Raw genomic sequence first — 22,018 nt, 5'->3', positions numbered from 1 at the left:
AATAGACAACTTTGTATTGCGTGCATATAGAATTTCAATTGGTGTTATGTGTGGATAAGAATAAGCAACGAATTTCTAGAGAAAGAGTTCCCTACACTGCTCGAGTGCAATTTTAGGCGAATGAGGGAACCCCATTTGGAATCTGAAAATAGAGGGTTGGACTATGACATATGACACCCCCTCACATGAAACAATGATATGTGAAAGAGTGCGTAATTTCATTCTTGAGCTGACATTGTTCACAATATTTTCCCGAATTTTTATTTGATCTGATTCCAAACATAGTATTGACATTTTGAAAGGAAAAGCTAAAAGTTCTTGGGTGGCGTGGCACTTGAAGAGTGCAAATGTGCATCTGGTTGATAGGCTACAATGGAAACAATTTTAACACTGCGTGATGGGAGTTGAACCAATCAGTGGATTATATGGTTTCCTTGCAATTAGGGATGGATGATCAATTATTTTTTATCCTTTAAATTTTCCTGATGATCCGGAAGTCCTCTAAAAAATGATGTGACCAATACTACAGAATGTAATTTTCTTCTTAATTAATGAAAATTGGGAAAGGTATTTGTACACATGAGATTCTCCCATCAACTCCATCAAATAAGGAATGTAGGGATTTTTATGTCATCTCAGATTAAATGCCAATCTGACTGCATTTAATGCAGGTCGTGTACATGCATGAAAACTTTTGCCATGAAAATTTTTAACTATCAAAAATTAAAATTATCAGTTTTTGTCTTTTATCAGTTTTCTTCCTGAACTCTAATGTTTATTATCAATTTGGTTTTCATTTTTAGATGATTTTTATCGATGTTTTCTTATTTAGGTCCATTAAATCAGTTTTAGCGATCAGTTTCAATCCCTTAATGGCATCCAAAAATCAAAACCAATATCGACTTGATAAAGAGTTTCATCGATCGATTTTGATAGTTTTTGGTTTACATCAATAACTATCAGCAAATTAACACTGTTATTATTGAGGGGGTGATTTGAGTTTTATCAAAAATCAGAGGTGATCTGAGTTTCGTTTAAAAACCAAGAGGTGACATATAATTTACCCTTCTATTTATTGTTTTTGTTTGTATTTGAACCCCAAAACAAAAATCCAGAAGTAGCACTGGGAAATGCTTGGAATCTTTCCTTCTCTTCTCTTGCATTGGCCATGGTCCATATAGTGTCCATACCCATACAGTGCATACCCCACGATGATGATGATCATCATCATCATCAACATGATATTATCATTCTAGATTGTACAACATTAATTAATGTCATAAAAGGAGAGCCCCACTTTGCCTGGATTTTAATGATTTTAAAGTATCTGCAGGGGCCTCAATGTCAAATTATATTAGAATGATTCAAATCCCAATTAAAATCAACAGGAACCCACCCCGCCCTGTGATTTATCTATTTCTCATCAAATCATTCTTGTTGTATATATATGGATGATTTTAGCTGCTTACCAAAAAAGGTGTATGGAGGGTTTTAGGGAGTAAGGGGTCGTCCGGTCCCCACACCTGACCCACCATATGTAATACAATGAACAGATTTACTACTATTGGGTCTCAGAAAGTCTGTTTGTTCGTTAGAATGGAAAATATTGTACACATTACACATGGACTCGAGAGTAAAAGAAAAATGTATTAAGAATATTTTCCAGCTATAGAAAGTTATGGTATCATTGTTAAGGGAGAGGTTTGGGCACGCTGCTGGTTTTCCTAGAGCTAGTGACTAAGCCTAGCTTGAGAGGATAGGATGAGAAGAGTAGGGGGTCATTTCCATAGCGGGTGGGAGAGAGATGGACAACATGACAAAATTAAAAGAAGAAAAAACGATGTACACGCTAGTAGGTTGTTATAGAATCTTATGTGACGACCATCAGATGAAATGAAATATAATTTAATATATTGTTTATATTGTTGATATAATTACACCCATGATCTACCACCGATACGTAGTGTCTCCCCCTGCCCTCTGGCTTTCCCTCTCCCTCCCTGTCTCTTGTTATCTCTCCCCATCCCTCTCCCCTCCCTCCCCTCCCCGATGCCCCTCTAGCAACCCACACCCTTGCACTCTCTTCTTTGCCCCAACCCCAGACCCATCACATCCTTGCTCTGCAACTCTCTCCTTCCCTATGCCCACCCTTGTCCTTTGCTCCCTCTCCCTCACCCCCTCCCTACCCCTTTTTGCCTCAACCCCATCCCACCCTGTAACTCCCCTATTCTCACCCTCATCCCCCTCTTGTGCCCACCCCAACCTCATGCCCGCTGCCCTTGGTCCCCCTACGGGGGTGGAGAAAGAGAGAGAGAGAGAGAGAGGGAGGATGGAGGGTTTGCATAAATGGGGGTGGGGCGAAGGTGAGAATAGTGGGAGGGGGGGGGATTTTAGTCATAGATGAAGTTGAAAATATTTTCAGTCTTAAATAGAATTTGTTAATAAAGAACTCCAGTCATAATATTTCAAACATGAAATACCTCAAACATAGTTTCTTAAATATTGGGTACCTCACTATAATTTACCCGATTGATTTTTATAGGTAGGTTGTAGCATCACAAATGTGTTGTCAAGCTTAACAATATGTTCCAATTGGTATTTGCAATATGACACCCTAACTTGTCGTCAAAGTTAGTGAACAAGTAGGTATTACCATCCCCTATTTATATATGAAATTGTAATCCAAATTTTATATATGTAGAGAGAAAATAGGTCAAAATATAGGTAAAAGTCAAAAGTAAGAGCCAAAATTGTGAGCCATCCAAAGTACATTGGATCAATTGAATATTAATTGGGCTTATGACTGAGTTTGACCACAAAATTTGACATTAATATATCCATGAGCCCTATCTATCCATAAGGTTGGAAGCTGCCACATCATTAATCCACAGCCAAAATCAATTGGGACACAACTGTGTATGTACAGAGTCGTGCCGTACAAAGGGGTGAGGGTAATTATACATCCCCTCTCTCCCCACATCCAGCGGTTACAAGGCCATGCATAAAACCTTTTGCCATAAATGAATGATTTCTGAAGTACCCAAAAGCCATGCATCTACCTTGTTTCTTCGAGGTAGCACGAGACACAGCTGATTACTAATTTATATGTAAGGGAGAGGTATATCCACGATGCTCATTTATATTGACATCTTACACGGCAAACCAATAATAGTAAAAAAATGATACATATAATGAAGATAGAGAAGAAGGATCCGCATGACCACATATTCAATGAGAAAAGAGGAGAGATCGAGATTGTGCGAGGGAAGTGCACACTGACAATGTACATTTCCTTTTCCCTATATGTAATGTTGCAAACACTCCTTCAAATTTTCACATTTCGATGATTAAAATTAAATAAATACCAGTTGGGTTAAAATACAAAGAGGCAGCAAATGATCTCAACCAAGAAAAATTGGGAGGCCTTCTTTTTCCCCTCATCTGTATCTTTCTTTTCTATGTCAAATTTAGTCATAAGCCACGTTTGCACACGAGGCCACGCAACTGATTAAAGCCGACCAGGAAAAGAGAATTCTCTTTTATGTTATAATAAACGACAATAATGAGAAGTGAAGAGCAATTACTATGCTCTATTAAGTACAAGAGCGCGCAGCAACTCCAGATGTTTCCATCTTAAGTCAATGTAACAGGTTAAAGGAAATCATTTTTCCAAAATCATTTTTATCTTAAAAGACAAAACTTTCCAAGATTTGAAGCATGGATTCAATAGATTATTGTGTTCTTCAATTTGGTCTGTATTGCAACGTTCGTTTTCGTGTTTTTTTTTTTTAATAAATTTGGAACAGAATATGTGTGACAATTCAGTATATTTCTTTTGGAGTGAAACAGCATCACCCAAGCTTTATCCCAACTTAATGAGATCGGCTACTTGGATCCAATAAGATGCAATTGATTAAAATTACAAAGTAAATGGGGTGGGGAACAACATGGACACAGCTAAAAGGGTGTTGATAGAATAACATAAAAGAAATAAAGGGAAGGGCAGGGCAGGGGAGGGGAGGGGGAGACAAACAACATCGATATAAAATGTAGGGCATCGACCCTTCTAAGCTACTTATCGCTTCTTAACTATCCAGCATATCTGCTCTAGGTCTCAGAGGTGTGAATGCAAAAAACAACATCATAACAAGAAAGATCAACTAAGTGGGATCCACCGCATGGATCTTTCATCTCCAATCAGCTCTATTTGAGGTCATACAAAGAATAAGACCTAAGCTAAGCATGTCTTAATTTCTTAACCACTTCTCCTAATGTTATCTTAGGTCTGCCCCTCATTCTTTCGGATTCTTCAGTCATGATTAATTGTCGCTCCTTCGCACTGGGGCACCTGAAGGCTGCTGTTGGACGTGGCCAAACCACCTCAAATGACTCTCTCTAAGTTTTTGGAGTGAGAGCTCCATTGAAATTAGAAGGATGTGAAGAATGGAAAACTGGCGGTTAAATCTATTGGTCAAGAATGGAAAATCATTTACTTCAACTCAAAATATGACACAAAGAAGCAGTAGGGTCTCACCTGCAGAAACCATATTAGTAGCCATCCTGTAACTAATGCTTAAAATTTTGGGTGATCTACAAGATTAATAGGCTAGAAATAGATTCAAAATTTTGTAACTTTTTACAAGACAAGTTCCCTGAAAAAATTGGGATTTATACAAATTTGGTGAAATACAGGATCGTTACTATCACCGGCTCGGGGAATATATTAAGGTAACCTTTTTTTAACTGAAGGCCCAGATCAAATATCATTCAAGAAGTTTATTACATGTCCCAACACCAACAGCTGCAGCAAGATGCCAAGCAGCATGAAGGTATGGTGTGCTGGGAAAAACATCATCGGCAACAAAAAGAACCCCACTCAAAAGAGATGATATTTTATGCAGGTTGTGGGCCATTCTCAGATCTGGTTCCTTCAATGCTACCTGGAAGAACAAATAAAAAGATAAATTAATCCTGGTGAACAAACAGAATGAGCCCTGAAGAAAGCAAACGATACAAGTGCCCACAGGAGGGGTCAACTCACCTCACACTGGGGTTATAATAATGGCACTATAATAATGCGCCAGACCAGACAAAACAGAAACCAAGAATAAAAATCCATGTAGCAGCATCACAAGAGCATACAAAACAAAAGGAAGGGCTAGCGAGATTGGGCTTCACGGACCACAGGAAAGGAACAAGGGATGACAAAGCTTCCAGCTAAAGGTGTGCGTACTGGTAGGTAGATATCAATGTAGGTTGCATGAAAATGATATAAAATTCACTGGTCTAACAGAGAAAAAAACCTTCAAATTACACACATTGCTAGAATTTCTAGAAAAAGCACAAACAAAAAACACTCAAGGGACATCAGCAACAAGGAAACAGATCTGAATAACTGCAAAACATACTAAAAAATCACATTTCATTAGAGGAATCTGAGAAGTCATAAATCTGGAGCAATAGTACTTGATTCCTCTAATTTTTCCTAGTGCATGTTATGTAAGATGAAATTTCATTTGTCCCTTGAAGACCAGGCCATGGAATTAGATCGAAAACATATAGAGTGGATCATTTCATAGTTACCAGTAAGCACAAGACCATGATTGCTACCCTACTTAGAGCATAAAGGTTCATCCAAACACCCAGATGCCAACGGAATGGGTCCATGACAAAGATTTCTCAACCTGCTGATGAGTTAAAGGATAGAAAAACATCAACTGGCCAGGCATGTGTACATTACGAGATCAGACATGTCGTATGGAGAAAATAAGAACAAGAGAAAGAGGACACCAGAACTTAGAAGAACATCTAGTTAACAGACTTGGAGAAATGCACAATGGAGTGTTCATCAGTCAATAACACAATCCACAAATAAGAACTCTATGAAATTCTAACCCACCATTTTCACCAGATTACCATACATTTTAAAGGAGTTGAAGGCACTAGATGAACATAAGCTCACTGTCCAAAACTGTATGCCACCTCACAAGATGCATCAGCTATGACACTAGTGCATACTTTCACCAAAAAAAAGTTTTAAAAAAATGAGATATTTATAATGTATGTGCTATTTGCCCCATCTAACAATGAGAGAGAAAATTTAGATCCGTAAAAATCAAATAATTAAGCCATTTTACAGGGAAAATTATTAGGCGGTGAAGGGAAAAACAATTGCAAAGTTTCGACAAGGGGGACCTGTAATGCAGCTAGCATAAAAATACCGTGTAACCATTCACAGATGACTTTATGAATCAACACTGAAATATATATCAACAATGTGTAAAACGAATCCCAAATTCAAATTCAAATTCTGCAATGATTTGGGGGTCCGGGGTTTAACATTGCAGAGAAGGGCAAAACAGCTGCTTACCTCCATTAACCCAGTGTGAACAACTGAAACCATTAAAGGCTGGAAAGGTAAAAATACAGCAGAAGCTGCAGTCAACAACTTAAGATTCTCATTTCTTAGTGCACTTGAAAGACACCGCGAAAAAAAATAAAATTAAAAAGAGTTTAATTAATCATCATAAAAGGATCTTTATCTTCCAGTGGGAAAGCACATAAGTATGGGCAATAAACAAACAAGCAGGTTAATAATCTATCAGGGAAGAGTAATGAAACTTAGGAAACGAATGAGGTACTACTCTTCATATAACAACAACAAACTAAGCCTTATCCCATCTAAATGGGGTCAACTACATGGATCCTTGCAGTTGCATAACAAAGCAAGAAAAAAGAAGAAATGAAGCCACAAGAGATGAGAAGTGCGAAAAGAGAAATGAAAGTAAATGAAAGTAAGAGGAAATAGGCCAGCCCAGAAAGTCAAGGAAGTCTCAGCTACTACTCTTCATAAGATGCAACTGTATGCACTGAGCAACTACATTATGCATCAACCAGCAGAAAAGGACATAAAAAATCTGAAATATCATTAGTCATGGTCAGATAATTACTTCTGGTAGGCACATTTATGGATGATATGGCATCAACTTCAGCAAGGGACTGATGCCTTCCCTGCAAGATCATTTTCTGATCATTCATAACATTAAATATGGAATGCTAATTTGTAAAAAATCAGATCCATTCTCCTGATATATAAAATAGCTTAAATAGCATGTAAGTACCACCATCGGTAATGGTTTATGTAGACTGGATTTCAATTGGATGTATGAGACTATATATTCTCTGTTTACCAGAAATGCATTGGTTCTCCTCAAACATATATTTTAAACAGCACTAAACTTACAAGGCAACAAAGAGTTCCAGTACCTCACCCACAAGACAGAGAAGAAAGTTCGTCTTCTTTCACTATTGCTTGCTAAGCACTCTCTAATATATTTAATAAAGTAATCATTACTTCATGAATGTATTACAGTGTGTAGGAGACCACTTAACTAAATCCTAATCTAAAAGGACATAAGAACAATTCATGAGTCTTACACTAGACCTAAGAATCAAAAGGTCAAATAAAAAAGAACTAGTGTTGCAATTAGTTTCGCAATTTAACTATACAAACCTACTAATTAAGAAACTCAAATAATAAAACATGAACTTTCAATGAAGAACAATTTTTGCTTAATGTAACTGCAGAGGTTTCCTTGATGGCCAAAAGATAAGCTTACCTTGAAACACCGAATATCTAGCAAGGGGTAGGTCTGTTCTCAAAGTTCATGGACATGTTGTCCACATCACCATCAATCAGTCTAATAAGTGTCAGCCTAATCTGATTTTAATGGAGATCTAAAGCTCTGAAATGGGTCAAAAATTCAACATTGGAAACTTTAGGTCAACTTTAGCTCAACTTTGGAAAAGACGAGGACAAATGCCATGGCATAATGGTCATAAGACGAAGACAAGTCCAAAACTTGTGGGTAATTAAAGGAGGGTGCTTCCTATCCAACAGTCTGTTTGACTAAAGGAACCTTCCACATGGCTTAAAAGTGGAAGGCCAAGATAAGATTATCTCATCAGGGCCATAAAGTGGCCATTTTCCCTTACTATTGTTATACTTTAATAATTAATCCAGAATTAGAATCTAATAAATAAAGAAAGTTACAACATAGACACTCATCAGCATTAAGCCACACATGAGAAATTTCAAATACTCAGCTAGATCAATTGCTCTTCTCATGTTCTGCAAGATGATCCCTAGGGCTGTAAACGGATCGGATTCGGCTCGGATAGTGCTATATCTGCATCCGCATCCGATTAGCTATCGGACGGATTCGGATAGTGCTAAACGGATACGGACACGGATACGGATCAGATATTTTATCCGTTTACATGTAAATATAGCTTTTCGGATAACTATAGCCTATCTGTATCCGCATCCGTTTAGCTTTCGGATGGATTTGGATAGTGCTAAACGGATATGGAAACGGATTTCGGCTATTCATTTACACCCCTAATTATCCTTGCTTATGTTATGCATTGACTTGTTCGCATTCAGATCTGAGGATAAATAGCACTACTAACATAAGAAGTACTCTTCTATTCTCATCTCATTTTCACCTTTTTAATAGCTGAAGTTTTGTCCCCTACATCTATTCAGAAGGATCTTGCTATTTGTCACAGAAACTATACTGTAATCTTCAGCCCTTTGTCCCCAAGTAGGAACAAAATTGAAAGAATGAAGATAAAATGTAAGGTGGAAAGGGGAAAATTAGAGAATATGAGTTCTAAAAAAAAAATCCACAAATTTTGATCTTAAAAAAAATGCAGAAACAGAAAAAGATAAAAGAATAAATAAGAAGCATATGCTACTGCTGTTATCTTGATATTTTATTTTGGGGTTTTATGTTTTGTCTTTGTAAATCACCGGGAGCATTTTACATGTACTGCTGCTTTAGTTGTTTGAGTCAACCTTGACTAGTCATTTCCTTTACTGATCTGGAGAGAATCTTTTTCTTGTTCTCATTATTTAGACATTTTATTACTTGACCTATAAATATGCACAATTATGGACCAAAATCAGGGTCCTTCAAAATATTACCACTTCAAAGGCAATGGACAAGGGATGGATCACTTTGATGAAATTTTATTTATCTACTTCAATCTGCACCCAACCCCGTAAAAAATAAAACACGATGGAACAATGGCAGGGAATCAACACCACTAGCATTTTAAGAATTCCGTAGTTATTGTAGGAGAGACAAATCTTCACACACTAAAATGTAGTAAAAGAAACTAACCCTACGTTCAAAAAGCTGAATGCACCAACATATTTCACGATTAGATGTGGTGACCATGATTAATTTAAATAACATAAACAACTAAATTTGTACAGGTAATGCCACTTTTGTTCTGCATGATATCTGGATTGAACCGTAAAGTTGCACTAATTTCACAATTGATTTCACATTTTTGTTCTGCAAGCCACATATTTCCACTAAAATGCATTCATTCATGGTCGTCCTCCTAAGCATTATGCATCTATTTTGTTTTAAGCGTTGAAGCATGAGCTTCAACCAAGTAGTAGGCATTCAAAGTTGAATGGTAGAATCAGGTAAATGGCAAAATACGTCAGAAACATTTATAATGCTGGCATTGCCAAGTCAAATTAAAGAAAAGATGTTTTTTGGTTTAACTGCATAAGTTAAATTATTCACATAGCATTATAACATGCTAAAATTTATTCAGCTTAATTGAAGCTTGAAACTTCATAACAAGATTGTTGAGATAAGGCTACGTTACCCACTAGGGGTAACCTAGTCCTAGTTGGCTTTCCTTTCTTATTTTAGTTTGATTAGTTTTTAATTGTTTTTTCCCTGTTTTTCTCCCCTATACGATTCCTAGTTATAGTGGGAATTCCTAGTAGGAATAGGATTGGGGGGGATTCCTATCTTTGCTGTAATTTGTTTTTATTATAAATAAGAGGCTGGGATGATCGATCAGATCATCTAAGCATTAAGTCCAAGGCTGTTTACATGGTATCAGAGCCAAATCTGATCTAAGAACAGCTACTCTCGATTTCTGGTTCTCTCCTCTCTCTTATTTCTCAGTTTTTTCTTTTTTTCTTCCTCTCCACCACTCTCGGCCTCTTTCCCTCCACCAAGGCAGCAACTATGAGGTGATAGAATGCAAATTTAGTTGCTGCCCTCAATGTCACCTCATTGAAGATCAAAGAACAGAGGTGTGACCTATTTCTGCCGGCTTTCCATCCTTGGAGATCGAACTATTTTTCAACTGGAGTTTGATTTCTGCACTTATGGAGTTTGGTTCCTGCTATTATTGGTCTGCCTCAGTCCTTGTTTGAAGACTGCGCAGGATTGGTTTAGATCCAATTCGCATTTTTTCTGCATCTTTTTCCCGCAATCGATTTTATTCCTAAATTTGGCAAAAATTTAGGGCTTTTTATTGGCTTATTAGAAAGAGCTAATTTTTGGCGATATCTTCCCCGCTATTAGAGGGAAACTCGACATCGCAGCCCATTCGCAATTTCAAAACCCATTATTCACACTCGAATCAGGTTTTTGAAGATCTCGATTTTTACTACTCGCTGGTTAATCATGGGTGACTCGGAGATGACTATCGCTTTCTCGGAGGAGATCAAACAAGGTCCGATTTTCTCCCTTATGCTGCTGCCATCAAGCTTGATGGTACAAACTACTTAATTTGGGCCGATCATTATCCCTAACAGTGGGCGGAAGGGGACTCACTGCCATCTTACTCGGCACCACCAAACAACCCATCAAGAAGGGGCTCGCCAGTACTAAATGGGCTGCCAATGATGCAATGGTAATGTCCTTTATTCTAAACTCTATGACCACCGACCTCTCTAGTCGGTATCTTCTCCTTGACACCGCTACACAAACATGGACAGCGATTAAGGGCACTTATGGTCGTTCGTAGTAGTGCTTAGGTTTATGAAATTAGGAAGATACTCCAAAACACTACTCGGAAAGAGATGTCCGTCACCAAATACTATGCTACCCTCAAGTGTTTATGGCAACAATTGGATCACTATGCTCGGTTTCACCTACTACTCGCTATTGATATTATTGCCTACCACACCTATGTAGACCAATTCGTGTCTATGATTTCCTGGCTGGCCTCAATGATGACTATGACCCTATTCGGGTGCAAGTCCTTGACGGGTTCCTTTCCCTACTCTAGAGGAGACCTTTTCTTATGTTCACAAGTGAAGAGACACGCAGGCTGCCATGATGATTACTCCCAAAGTTGAGAGATCAGCCTTCCGGATCGTTGGTTCCACTCCTGCTTCGCCGACACTCGTTGCTACTTCTACTTCTACTACCAAAGAGCCAGTTAAGTGTGAGCATTGTCACAAACCATATCACACTAAGGCTCAGTGTTGGAAATTACATGGGAAGCCAGCTGATTTTGAGGCTAAACGTGGTTGTGCTAAGTCTAAAAACAAAGCCAATCACACTAAAAGTGTAGCTCCAACTCCCACTGTTGACATCGGGTTCTCCCAGGAAGAACTCCAGGCTCTACATCGTATGCCGAACACATCTGCTGCCTCTACTACGTCTACTGCCAATTCAGGTTCCTTCTTTGCCCTTACAGGTATTTCCTTTGCTGGTCATTGTGCATCAGTAGCATCCACTCCATAGATCATAGACTCTGGTGCTACTGATCACATGACAGGTTCTTCTAGTCTTTTTAATACATATTCTCCTGCTTCTGGTAAAAATAAAGTTAAAATTGCTGATGGGTCCCTCTCCTCCATCTCAGGGAAAGGATCCATTGGTTGTTCTCCTTCTCTGATACTGTCATCTGTGTTGCATATTCCCAAATTTACAACTAACCTTCTTTCCATTAGCAAGATCACTAAATCCCGAATTGTAAAGTGACTTTTTTCCCACTCACCGTGTCTTTCGGAACTGGACTCGGGAAGACGATTGGATCGGGTAAAGTGCATGGTGGATTGTCCCTACTTGATGGCGATCCTAAACATACTCAGACTTTACCTTCGGCATCTTTCTCCTCTGACTTATATAAATGGCACTCTAGACTAGGCCATCCCCCCGTAGGTACTTTATCCAATTTATTTCCTGCATTAGTTAAAGACTGTAATAAGGAAGACTTTTTTTATGAGCCTTGTGTCTTGGCTAAGCAGACACGTTCAACTTACCCTATTTCTAATAAAAGATCATCTTCCTTGTTCCATATTGTTCATACTGATGTGTGGGGGCCTAGTAGGAAAGCTTCCCTGACTGGCCATCGGTGGTATGTCACTTTTATTGACTGCTATTCTAGGTTCACTTGGGTATACCTTATGCACACAAAAAGTGAAGTTTTTTTATGTTTTCAGCACTTTCATCAAATGATTAAGACCCAATTTAATGCCACTCTTCAAATTTTAAGGAGTGACAATGGGAAAGAGTATATGGAAGGTCAGCCCAAAATACCTCGTCACACATGGAATCCTCCATCGGACGTGTGATACTCCACCCAAAATGGTGTGGCTAAGAGAAAAACCGCCACCTCTTGGAGGTGGCTAGGCTCTTATGTTTACTCGCAATGTCCCTTCCCTTTTTGGGGGATGCTGTCCCATCTGCAGCTTATTTAATTAATAGGTTGCCCAGTCGGGTTCTTCTTTCGCAAGCCCCTATTGAGCTATTACTTGGCTCTTTTTCCTTTATAGTCCCACCTAAAGTTTTTGGCTGCGTTTGTTATGCCAGGGATATAAGGTCCCTTGGTAAACTTGACCCACGTAGCCTCCGTTGCATTTTCTTGGGATACTCTGCTACCCAAAAAGGGTACAAATGTTACTACCCTCCATCCCGCAGGACTTTTGTCAGAATGAATGTTGTCTTTCATGAAAATGTCCCATTTTATGTGTCCCCACTTCTTCAGGGGGAGAGTGTTAGTGAAGATGTGCTGACTATTGACTCTCCACCTCCACTTCAGTCTGTTTACCATGAGTCTGAACCAATTCGGCCTGCCCCTGGTACTTCCCCTGAGTCAGGGGGAGAGGTTCCTATATAGGGGGAGACCATTTCTATTCGGGGGAGCAAGCTACCCCGGTCCACTCTGTCCGAGGACTATTAGTGAATTTCGTGAGGAAGATTGATGCCAGTGGAAGACCTATGCAAGGAAACATAAGCAGTTCCAATCAACTGCTCCATACCCATCCAATTTCCGAACCCGGATCCGAACCCGCCTCTCCACCTGGTAATGTTCCTGATTTACCTATTGCTCTTCGCAAAGGTGTCAGTTCTTGCACTTAGCATCCGATATCTCATGTTGTTTCTTATGATTCCCTTTCCCCATCCTTTCGTGCCTTTGTTTTCTCTCTTTCTTCTGTTCGTATTCCTAACAATTGGCAGGAAGCTTTATCAGACGGAAAGTGGAAGGCAGCTATGATGGAAGAAATGGAAGCCCTGAAAAAAAATAATACATGGGAGTTTGTGGTTCTTCCACTTGGGAAGAAAACCGTTGGATGCAAATGGGTGTTTGTGGTGAAACAGAAGGTGGATGGCACTGTGGATAGGTATAAGGCATGACTCGTGGCCAAAGGGTTCACTCAGACATATGGCATTGATTACCAGGAAACTTTTGCACCTGTTGCCAAGTTAAATACTGTTTGTGTGTTATTATCTTGTGCAGTCAACCTTGGATGGGATTTGCAGCAACTAGATGTTTAGGAAGGCTGGATGAGGAGGTGTATATGGACATTCCACCAGGATTCTCTTGTGACAAACCAAGGAAAAGTATGTAAATTGAAGCGTGCACTTTATGGGCTGAAGCATCTACCTCGAGCATGGTTTGGGCGGTTCCACAAGGCCATGATTTCTGTGGGCTATAAGCAGAGTAATGTTGATCACACACTCTTTATAAAGAGGGTTGGTGAAAAACTCACTATTCTTATAGTCTACGTTGATAATGTAGTGGTTACTGGCAATGATGGTGATGAGATCAGACGGTTGAAGACCTTCCTTGGACAAGAATTTGAGATTAAGGATCTAGGGAAACTACGATACTTTCTTGGGATTAAAGTAGCCAGATCTTCTAAAGGCATTTTTCTCTCCCAGAGGAAGTATATCCTAGATTTATTGATTGAGACCGGGTTGTTTGGCTGTCATCCTTCAGATACTCCTATGGACCCTACTGTTCGACTCAAGGAGAAAGAGGGTGAGCCTGTTGATAAAGGCCGGTACCAAAGACTTGTAGGGAAGCTCGATTTATCTTTCACACACTCGTCCCGACATTGCGTCGCCGTGAGTACTGTGGAGCCGCTTTATGCATGATCCCTACTCTTCATATATGGAGGTTGTTCTTCGTATCTTGCACTATTTGAAGTCAGCTCCTGGAAAAGGAATTCTTTTGTCTACGATGGTCATCAACGGATTGAAGCATACATCGATGCTTGATTGGGCTGGTTCTGCAGATCGCAAGTATATTTCTGGTATTGCTCCTTTGTAGGTGGAAATCTTGTCACGTGGCGTAGTAAGAAGCAAAATGTTGTTGCTCATTCTAGTGCCGGCGAGTTTCGAGCTATGGCACAGGGGATTTGTGAGTTACTCGGCTTAAAGGGCTGCTACAAGGATCTTGGTGTTCCTATTCGTCTTCCTATGATGTTGTATGACAACAAGGCTGCAATCAAGATCGCACACAACCCAGACAAACATGGTCGTACCAAGCATGTTGAGGTGGATAGGCATTTCATCAAAGAGAAGTTAGAACAAGGGTTGATTTGCATTCCCTTTGTGACGTCTATCGATCAACTTGCGATATCTTCACTAAGGGATTGTCCGGGAAGTCGTTTCATCTCAATCTAGTCAAGTTGGGCATGATCGACATCTTTGCTCCAACTTGAGGGGGTGTTGAGATAAGGCTACGTTACCCACTAGGGGTAACCTAGTCCTAGTTGGCTTTCCTTTCTTATTTTAGTTTGATTAGTTTTTAATTGTTTTTTTCCTGTTTTTCTCCCCTATACGATTCCTATTTGGGATTCCTAGTTATAGTGGGAATTCCTAGTAGGAATAGGATTGGGGGGGATTCCTATCTTTGCTGTAATTTGTTTTTATTATAAATAAGAGGCTGGGATGATCGATCAGATCATCTAAGCATTAATTCCAAGGCTGTTTACAAAGATCTTATCACAATTTTTGATAAACTACAAATCCTGTTCCCAAACAATTCTTAAAATCAACTCTAACTTACAACTGTTGCAGTGGCTGTCATTGTATGATCGACCCATCTTAGATACTTCCTCAGTTCTCCTCTTGAAGAATGGTACAAACTTGAAGCAACTCCAACTCCAATTAACGAATTAGCATATAGTTTACTACTCAAATTCTTCCTGAAACCTTAGTAAACACAGTTATTGGACACAATGATTTAATGCAAGGTTTTGAAATCAATATCTAGTAACAAGGAGATCTTGTATTCTTGCCTTGGGGTATGGATTCCAAGGGTAATAAAAGGAAGTGAAGTGAGCACATTAGCAATTGTCTCTATCAGGTTGTGATCACCTAAAACATGCAAAATTTTAAAAGAAATAGATAAGCAAATAGAAATAGACATCTATGGAATGTGCGAGAATTAATGCAACGACAGATAGCAGTAAGATAGTTGGACTGATAGTGCTTTAGGATCACAATATGGTAAATACCAAACAAAGTAAGCTGTCTTAGGAGTACCTTGAATATTACAGCGGATAGGCCTCAGGCATGCTGGCCTCTGCTGCCAAATGCGTCTGGAAAAAGATGCACAGAATAAATGAGCTGTTTTAATTTGTTTTCCCAAAGACTTCCAAAGTACATAAAATGGTATTCCATATAATGAAATTTGGCCATGTGTAGTGTTATCTTATATTCGCTTGTCTTAATATGTGTATTCAGTTAGATCTTAATTTATCTTACATCTCTCTTGCTTGCAACCATTATTTATAGGGTGTGGCTCCACTAGGTGAGCAACATGTAGAGAAGTCTTTGTTTGTGTGTGTGTGTGTGTTTTCTGTCAAGTGGCAGCTTAGTTGGCACTCAAAGTTTATGGTTGTAGCCAACAATCACCATTGAATCAATTGAATGTTTCAGCTTAAAAGCATCACACCATCTAACATAATTAACAGGTCAATATTGATCAGGATTCAGATGGCAGATGATTCTAGGGGCGATGATTTAATACACAGTGGCTCACATGATTTTGGCTTCAAAACCTGATAGATGGACAAACCACTTGGTCCTCTATCTATCTAATATTGAATAAGCACATCAGCCCTCCAAGGTCCCACTGCTTTGACTGCTGAAAATACATGAGAGAAAATCCACTAGATGGCCGGCCTACGGTTGAAATAGGTCCAAAATTCTGACAGGTAGACAACTCAAGGGGTGCTCAATCTTTCCAATAGTTTGACTGGCAAAATGAACCCCTACATGGCAGAAATAGCAGCCAAGATATTTCTCCCAATGGGTGCTCACCTAGAGAACCTTTGGATCCTTACATATCATTTATATAATTTCATATCTATCACCTAATCCAATTCTTGTCACCTTCATAACGTCTCTCTTCCCTTCCCTCTCAACAACTCTTTTTATTACTTTCCCAATATCCCTCAACGTCTCCCTCCTTAATTCCCCCATCCCAACATCTCTCTCTCCCTCCTCCCCTATTTATATATTTGTAACTTGTTTTGAAAAGAGTTAGTAATTTTATTTCTACCTTTTACCTTTGGTTGTGCTTTGTAAACCCCATTGTGAGTTTGAGATCCTATAGTGGTGAAAGAGTCCCACACTTGAGTGAGTACCCAAGAGACCCAGAGTTAAGCAGTCCTCTTTGACCCTTGAGTTAAGTGGTCCTCTCTGACCCTTTTTATCCTCTACTTGGTTCCTCATTTGTCATACAATTCTTCTCCATCTTCTATCTTATTATGTCTTTTCATTTTGAGCGGCATCACATACTATGTGGACTGAATGGAAGTCGGTGTGTCAGGTTTGCTGCATTTAGTGCACCAGACACTTTGTGTCTGCCACCATTATTCGGAACTAAAATCTACATAATTTACTTATATTCTTCTACATGAAGTAAAATGTGAAGGAAAAATAACAGTTCTTAATTTCAGAATTCTAAGAATGATTAAATTAGCTTCTGAAGCAATGCAAAATTCATAAACAATACAGAATAGATAAGACTTATAAGTATAAGCTGATGCTTTGCACTAGATAGGTTAAAAAGTTTCTTAGAACTCACTGCATTAATAGTGTCTGATTAGCTCCAAAAGCTGAACCTTCAGAGATGCACTGATTCAATTCCCCATGTTGAGGAATCTCTTCTGCTACAAATGGTGAACGAGATGCCAGATGCACTCCATGAACCCCCTCAAGGGCGCTAGAAGAATTTAGTGTACTCTGAGGATTCATAATTTATCCCTTGATTTGGTGGCCACCAGATGTCATTGAAAGAAGTACACAAACAACAAGAGTGTGTACTGCTGATATTATTGTGCCAAAAAAAAAAAAACAAAAAGCAGGACCATTAAAATGAGAGCTAGGAAAACAAAATCAGATTTACTGAAATTAAAAGCCTAAATAATGTATAATTTTGAACGGTAAAAGAAACTTAAAAAAGTTATTCTTTTCTTTTCTTTTCTGGTCGCAAGAAACTCAAATTTCTTACAGCATGTTGGGTGGAAGCCAAAAGATAAATATATATGGAATATCATATGAATCTATTGTCTTTTCAGCTACACACAGCTTTTTGAGAATTATAGTTGCATGAGGCTACACAAATAATGTTTTCAAGTTTCAGTCTATCAAGGATCATACTTTTCATTAAAAGTCAGTCACCACCTAAACCGAAGCTCTTTTGAGCCTTGCACTACTAGCATTCAACTTCACAGCAGTCACTCCTTCCCAACAGTGACCCATCCAAACACTTTTTGAGGTTACCCTTAAGTTTTCTGGGTTGAACCTGTTTAGGTAAATCTGTCTCAGCACCCCACCATTGGCCATCCTTATTCTCTAAATCAATAACCTCTTGTAGTCAATCAAAATAAAGAAAACTGACACGACCTATATCTTATAATCTGCAACACATTTAACAGATGATTAACCTTTATTGATTATCGTACAAAAAATAATAATTCTATCAAGCAGATGGATAGTTCCTTTAAGGCTCTTTCTGGTGGACTATTTTTTTCTCTGGATACACCTTTTAGTAGACCAAAATAAAGGGGGCCATATGGAATCAGTCCGAAAGATAATTTAGTTTAGCTTGCTTTCCTATTGGCTATGGAAAATTCAGACCTCAGATTGTCCTTCTCAGTTAAATTTCCAGAATAAGAATCCATAACTAAAGTAATTTAAAAAAAAAAAAAAAAGATGAAGCTCATCATGCGACTTTCTTCCTCCCACCAATCACTGATTCTAGAGCACTCAGATTCTTTCAGATTGTACTTGACAATTTCGCAAGCAAAAACCCATAATTTTTTTCTGGGGATTGCCTAGACAAATAGACCCAAATCATCAAATCAGTCCAAAGTGGCATTTTGACGAACACTTCATCAGCCGTGACATTAGTCATATCAAAGGAGGCCTAATTGGTGATCGTCACCAGCGACAAAAGTTCTTGTTTCTATCGTAATTGTTCTTATATTTCGTCAGCTAATCTATCGTTCACTCATCGTTTTCACACAAAATAGTATAATAATATGCAATTGACTCACAAGAGCAATTCTATATTCAAAAGAAACCAAGAAGCAATTACGTGGATAAGTGAACCTTTCGGACATGGATCAACAAGAGAGAGAGAGAGAGAGCGAACCTGCTGAAGCCTCAAAGGGAGGCTGATGAGTACTGCGGCTGCTGCGGCTGCTGTTCATATGGGTAATATCTACAAGGGAAGCAGTTTACTGCACGCGAGTGTGGCCTACGCCAGCACTCCCATGTGCCTATCTCTCTTCTCTTTAAAACAAGGGGCTAGAGATGTCTTTTCATATGGGGAGGAGAGAGATAGACTCATGGGAGTGCTGGCGTAGGCCACACTCCCACACAGAAATCCTTTTCCCTATCTACAAATAAGAAATGGGTTGGTCGAAGCGTCACGAATGAAAAGCCTAAAAGAAGAAACGAGATGCGCATCCCACACGAATCTTCCTGGGGAGTTGTCTCCACATATTCGCTTTGTCCTAGATTTTTTCGTGCCTACCATCCCAATTGAGAACAATTGGATCTCCTCCAGTCGTGGCGGGAGCTGGAGTGTCCAGCTCAGCAAACATCCAAAAACAAGGGTGATTTTGATTATTTCACAAGTAGCCCTATGTAATGACCATATCCCCCCCCACCTTCTATTTTGGTGTGTTTTTGTTGGGTTGGATCCTCCGGCTCCCGCCACGGCTGGAGGAGAACCAGGTCCAATTGAGAATGGATCATCTACACGTACAAGCAGATGAATGTACATCTGAGAGGTAACCACTTGTCTTTTTTGTTTTCATTAGTACCCCTTCTCCCCTTGTAAATGATAAAAATGGGATAGGTGGTTACCTCTTAGTCTCTCACATGTATGTGCAGAGGAGTTGGACTTTCCCAATGTCAAAATCTCAATCCAGGTCTTATTTGTAATTCTAGTTTAAACCACATGTTTCATGCTTTGATTTTTTTTTTTTTTGGCGGGGAGGGGTGGGGTTTGAATTTTTATCCTCTCCAATTCCCTAAACTCAGTGGTGGCAGTTTAGGATGGAGATTTTGATACGTGACAACTTGGACATCCAATGGTCCGAGCTCATTGACTTCCATTTTTTTTTAAATGTTGAGCTTGGCACTATTGGATGTCGAGCTGCCACATGTTGACATCTCCATCCCGAACTCCTGCACTGCATAGTTTTATGGAATTAGAGAAGATTATTTTCTGTTGGGGGAGGAGGCCAGCTCAAGTTCAGCGTATGTACGAGAACCTCTACAAGTCATCCAAATGGAATCCAGAGAAGGAGTGAATTCCACCTGAATGGCTTGCAGGTGTAAGAGAATGTACGTGAACCTGAGCCGAGCCCGGGGTGGAGGGGGGATCAATGATCCTAGCCTAGATGACGAGCCGAAGGTCTTGAATTCGAAACCTCCTTGGTGGGTTTGGTTCTACAGCATTAGCCTCAAGCCAGCAGCTAGCAGACTAGCAGTTGTCCTCACTCCTCACCGGCGGCAGTTGTTTGTCATCAAAGAAACAACACCATAGAAAAAGCCAGGAAAAACAAAAATCGAACCGTTTTTCATTTTTCAGAAGAATTGAAACAATCGATTTCAATTCTTATCAAATTTCATTATTCTCACCAGTTGTGGGGAACTTGTGAAATTACAAATCCCCTAGGTTTCAAAATATAAATCAATCTGTGTTGTTATATAAGTATATAACCATTGTTTGCAAAAAAAAAAAAAAAAAAAAAAAATGATATAGGTAGCACCATGGCACTACTGGGTCTGTTGTTTCTGGGCCTAGTACTTCTTTGGGTGGACGGATTGTTTTTTTTTTTTTTTGTTTATAATCTAGGCCTTACTAATTTTCTTTTGAGCCCAGAAATTATGGAGCCCCATACTTTGGCCCAAGAGACCATGACATCTAAGATTGTCCTATATACATACTTCTGGCCCAGTTTCAAGTTTCAACAGAGCTTGTTTTACCTTCGAGTTCTTCAGTGGTTCATGAAGAAATTCCTTCTGCTGATCCTTTAACTCCGGTTGCTTTGAAGAGGCCGGAAAATGGTTAAAAGTATGAAGTCCCTCCTTAGAGATTATAAAAGGCTACACATTTCCTCTAATATTGAAAATTTTGGCTTCGCTCCTCCCGCTCTGTTGGGATGGTACCCCTTAAGTTGAAGATTGAAGCCAAAGCTCGGGGAAGGGAATCTTCATTAATTTCTCTGATCCTTGTTTGGATGGCTACTCTGAACTCTGAAGCCATCCCAATAGCTAGCCACGAGCATAATCTGTTGGAACTGCCAATGGGGCGGCCAGCCCTTGCATGTTTCATGGATCTACCTGTATATCAACAAAAAAACAAAAGTTTCATATATGGATCTGAACCATGCTTTAATGTACTTAAACACGTTCGATTAATTTTGCACTCAAATAAAACAAGTACTTAGGAGTGTCAATGGGCCAGGCTAGGCCGGGCTTACAGTAAACCCTAGAGCAATCTAAGGAGCAGATGACCAACGCGCCAAGCACACCTTCTTTCTCTCCTTTAATTCCACAGACCTGTATCTCTTTTTTTTTTGTTTTCTCTCTCATTGTCTTCTACTTAAAGTTCCCAGCTGATTGAAGGACGTACCGAGAGCAAGTAAAGTTAAATGAATTCGTTTGTGGACACATTGATTTCTCACATTACATATTTACTTGGTCAATATTTTTCCACTTCAGGCATTATTGTTTTCAGTCATATTTTTCACCCTACATTTTACCTTTTAGAAACAAACATTGAAAAACAAAGCCCTCGCTGCCCTTTAGAGCAGGTTTTAATTTCCGCATCTGATCACAATTGTTCTTTCCATGAGACAAGTTTCAGCCAAGTATCTCTTTGACACGTGGCTAAAAGATAGCAACAATAAAGACCAATATGGGCCGGCCGTATGGGTTTGCTGCTGTCTACGTAATTACTCTTAACTGAACCTGGGTCAGACCCGGTTTGGGTTTGGCGCCCACCCATGCGGTAGCCGATTGGATCAGGGTCGGTCGGCCACTTAAGGAGCTGACCTTCCCCCTTTGGATCAAAGTGGTTACTAGAAGAAGGATGTCAAGGCTTCTTGGCCACTGTAATTGATACGGAGGCAAGGATAAGACCCTTGGAGGAGCTTTATGTCGTCAAAGAATTTCCTGATGTATTTCTAGAAGATCTGACGTAGCTACCGCTGGACCGCCGGACCGCGATATAGAGTTCGCGATCGATCTGATCCCTGGTGCAGCACCGGTATCCAAGGCACTGTATCGAATGGCACCCATTGAACTGAAGGAACTGCAGGCACAACTTCAAGACCTACTGAAGAAGGGATTTATACGACCCAGTGTGTCCCCCTGGGGAGCACCTGTGCTGTTCGTAGAGAAGAAATATGGTAGCATGCGGCTGT

The 22,018-nt window shown here is 39.5% G+C and overlaps 1 protein-coding gene across 4 annotated transcripts; it reads right to left on the bottom strand.

Moving 5' to 3' along the window:
• Positions 1-15,105: 15,105 nt before the first annotated feature.
• On the bottom strand, positions 15,106-18,769 carry LOC122646889. 4 transcript variants are annotated; one of them, XM_043840522.1, is made up of 5 exons: positions 18,730-18,769; positions 17,158-17,395; positions 15,609-15,664; positions 15,362-15,440; positions 15,106-15,268 (listed from the first exon to the last, which is right to left on the bottom strand). In XM_043840522.1, the coding sequence occupies exons 2-5, from the start codon at positions 17,325-17,327 to the stop codon at positions 15,121-15,123; spliced, it is 453 nt and encodes a 150-aa protein (XP_043696457.1). In that variant the 5' UTR covers positions 17,328-17,395; positions 18,730-18,769; the 3' UTR covers positions 15,106-15,120. The 4 variants fall into 4 exon arrangements, with proteins under 4 accessions (XP_043696457.1, XP_043696458.1, XP_043696456.1 ...); XM_043840523.1 differs by having other exon boundaries at positions 17,158-17,353; XM_043840521.1 differs by lacking the exon at positions 18,730-18,769 and having other exon boundaries at positions 17,158-17,404.
• Between the last annotated feature and the right edge of the window lie 3,249 nt (positions 18,770-22,018).

Source organism: Telopea speciosissima, chromosome 11, assembly GCF_018873765.1.
Source record: "Telopea speciosissima isolate NSW1024214 ecotype Mountain lineage chromosome 11, Tspe_v1, whole genome shotgun sequence".
Lineage (NCBI taxonomy): Eukaryota > Viridiplantae > Streptophyta > Magnoliopsida > Proteales > Proteaceae > Telopea > Telopea speciosissima.
Note: the sequence above shows the minus strand (reverse complement) of the source record. Positions and strands in the feature narration are given on the sequence as shown.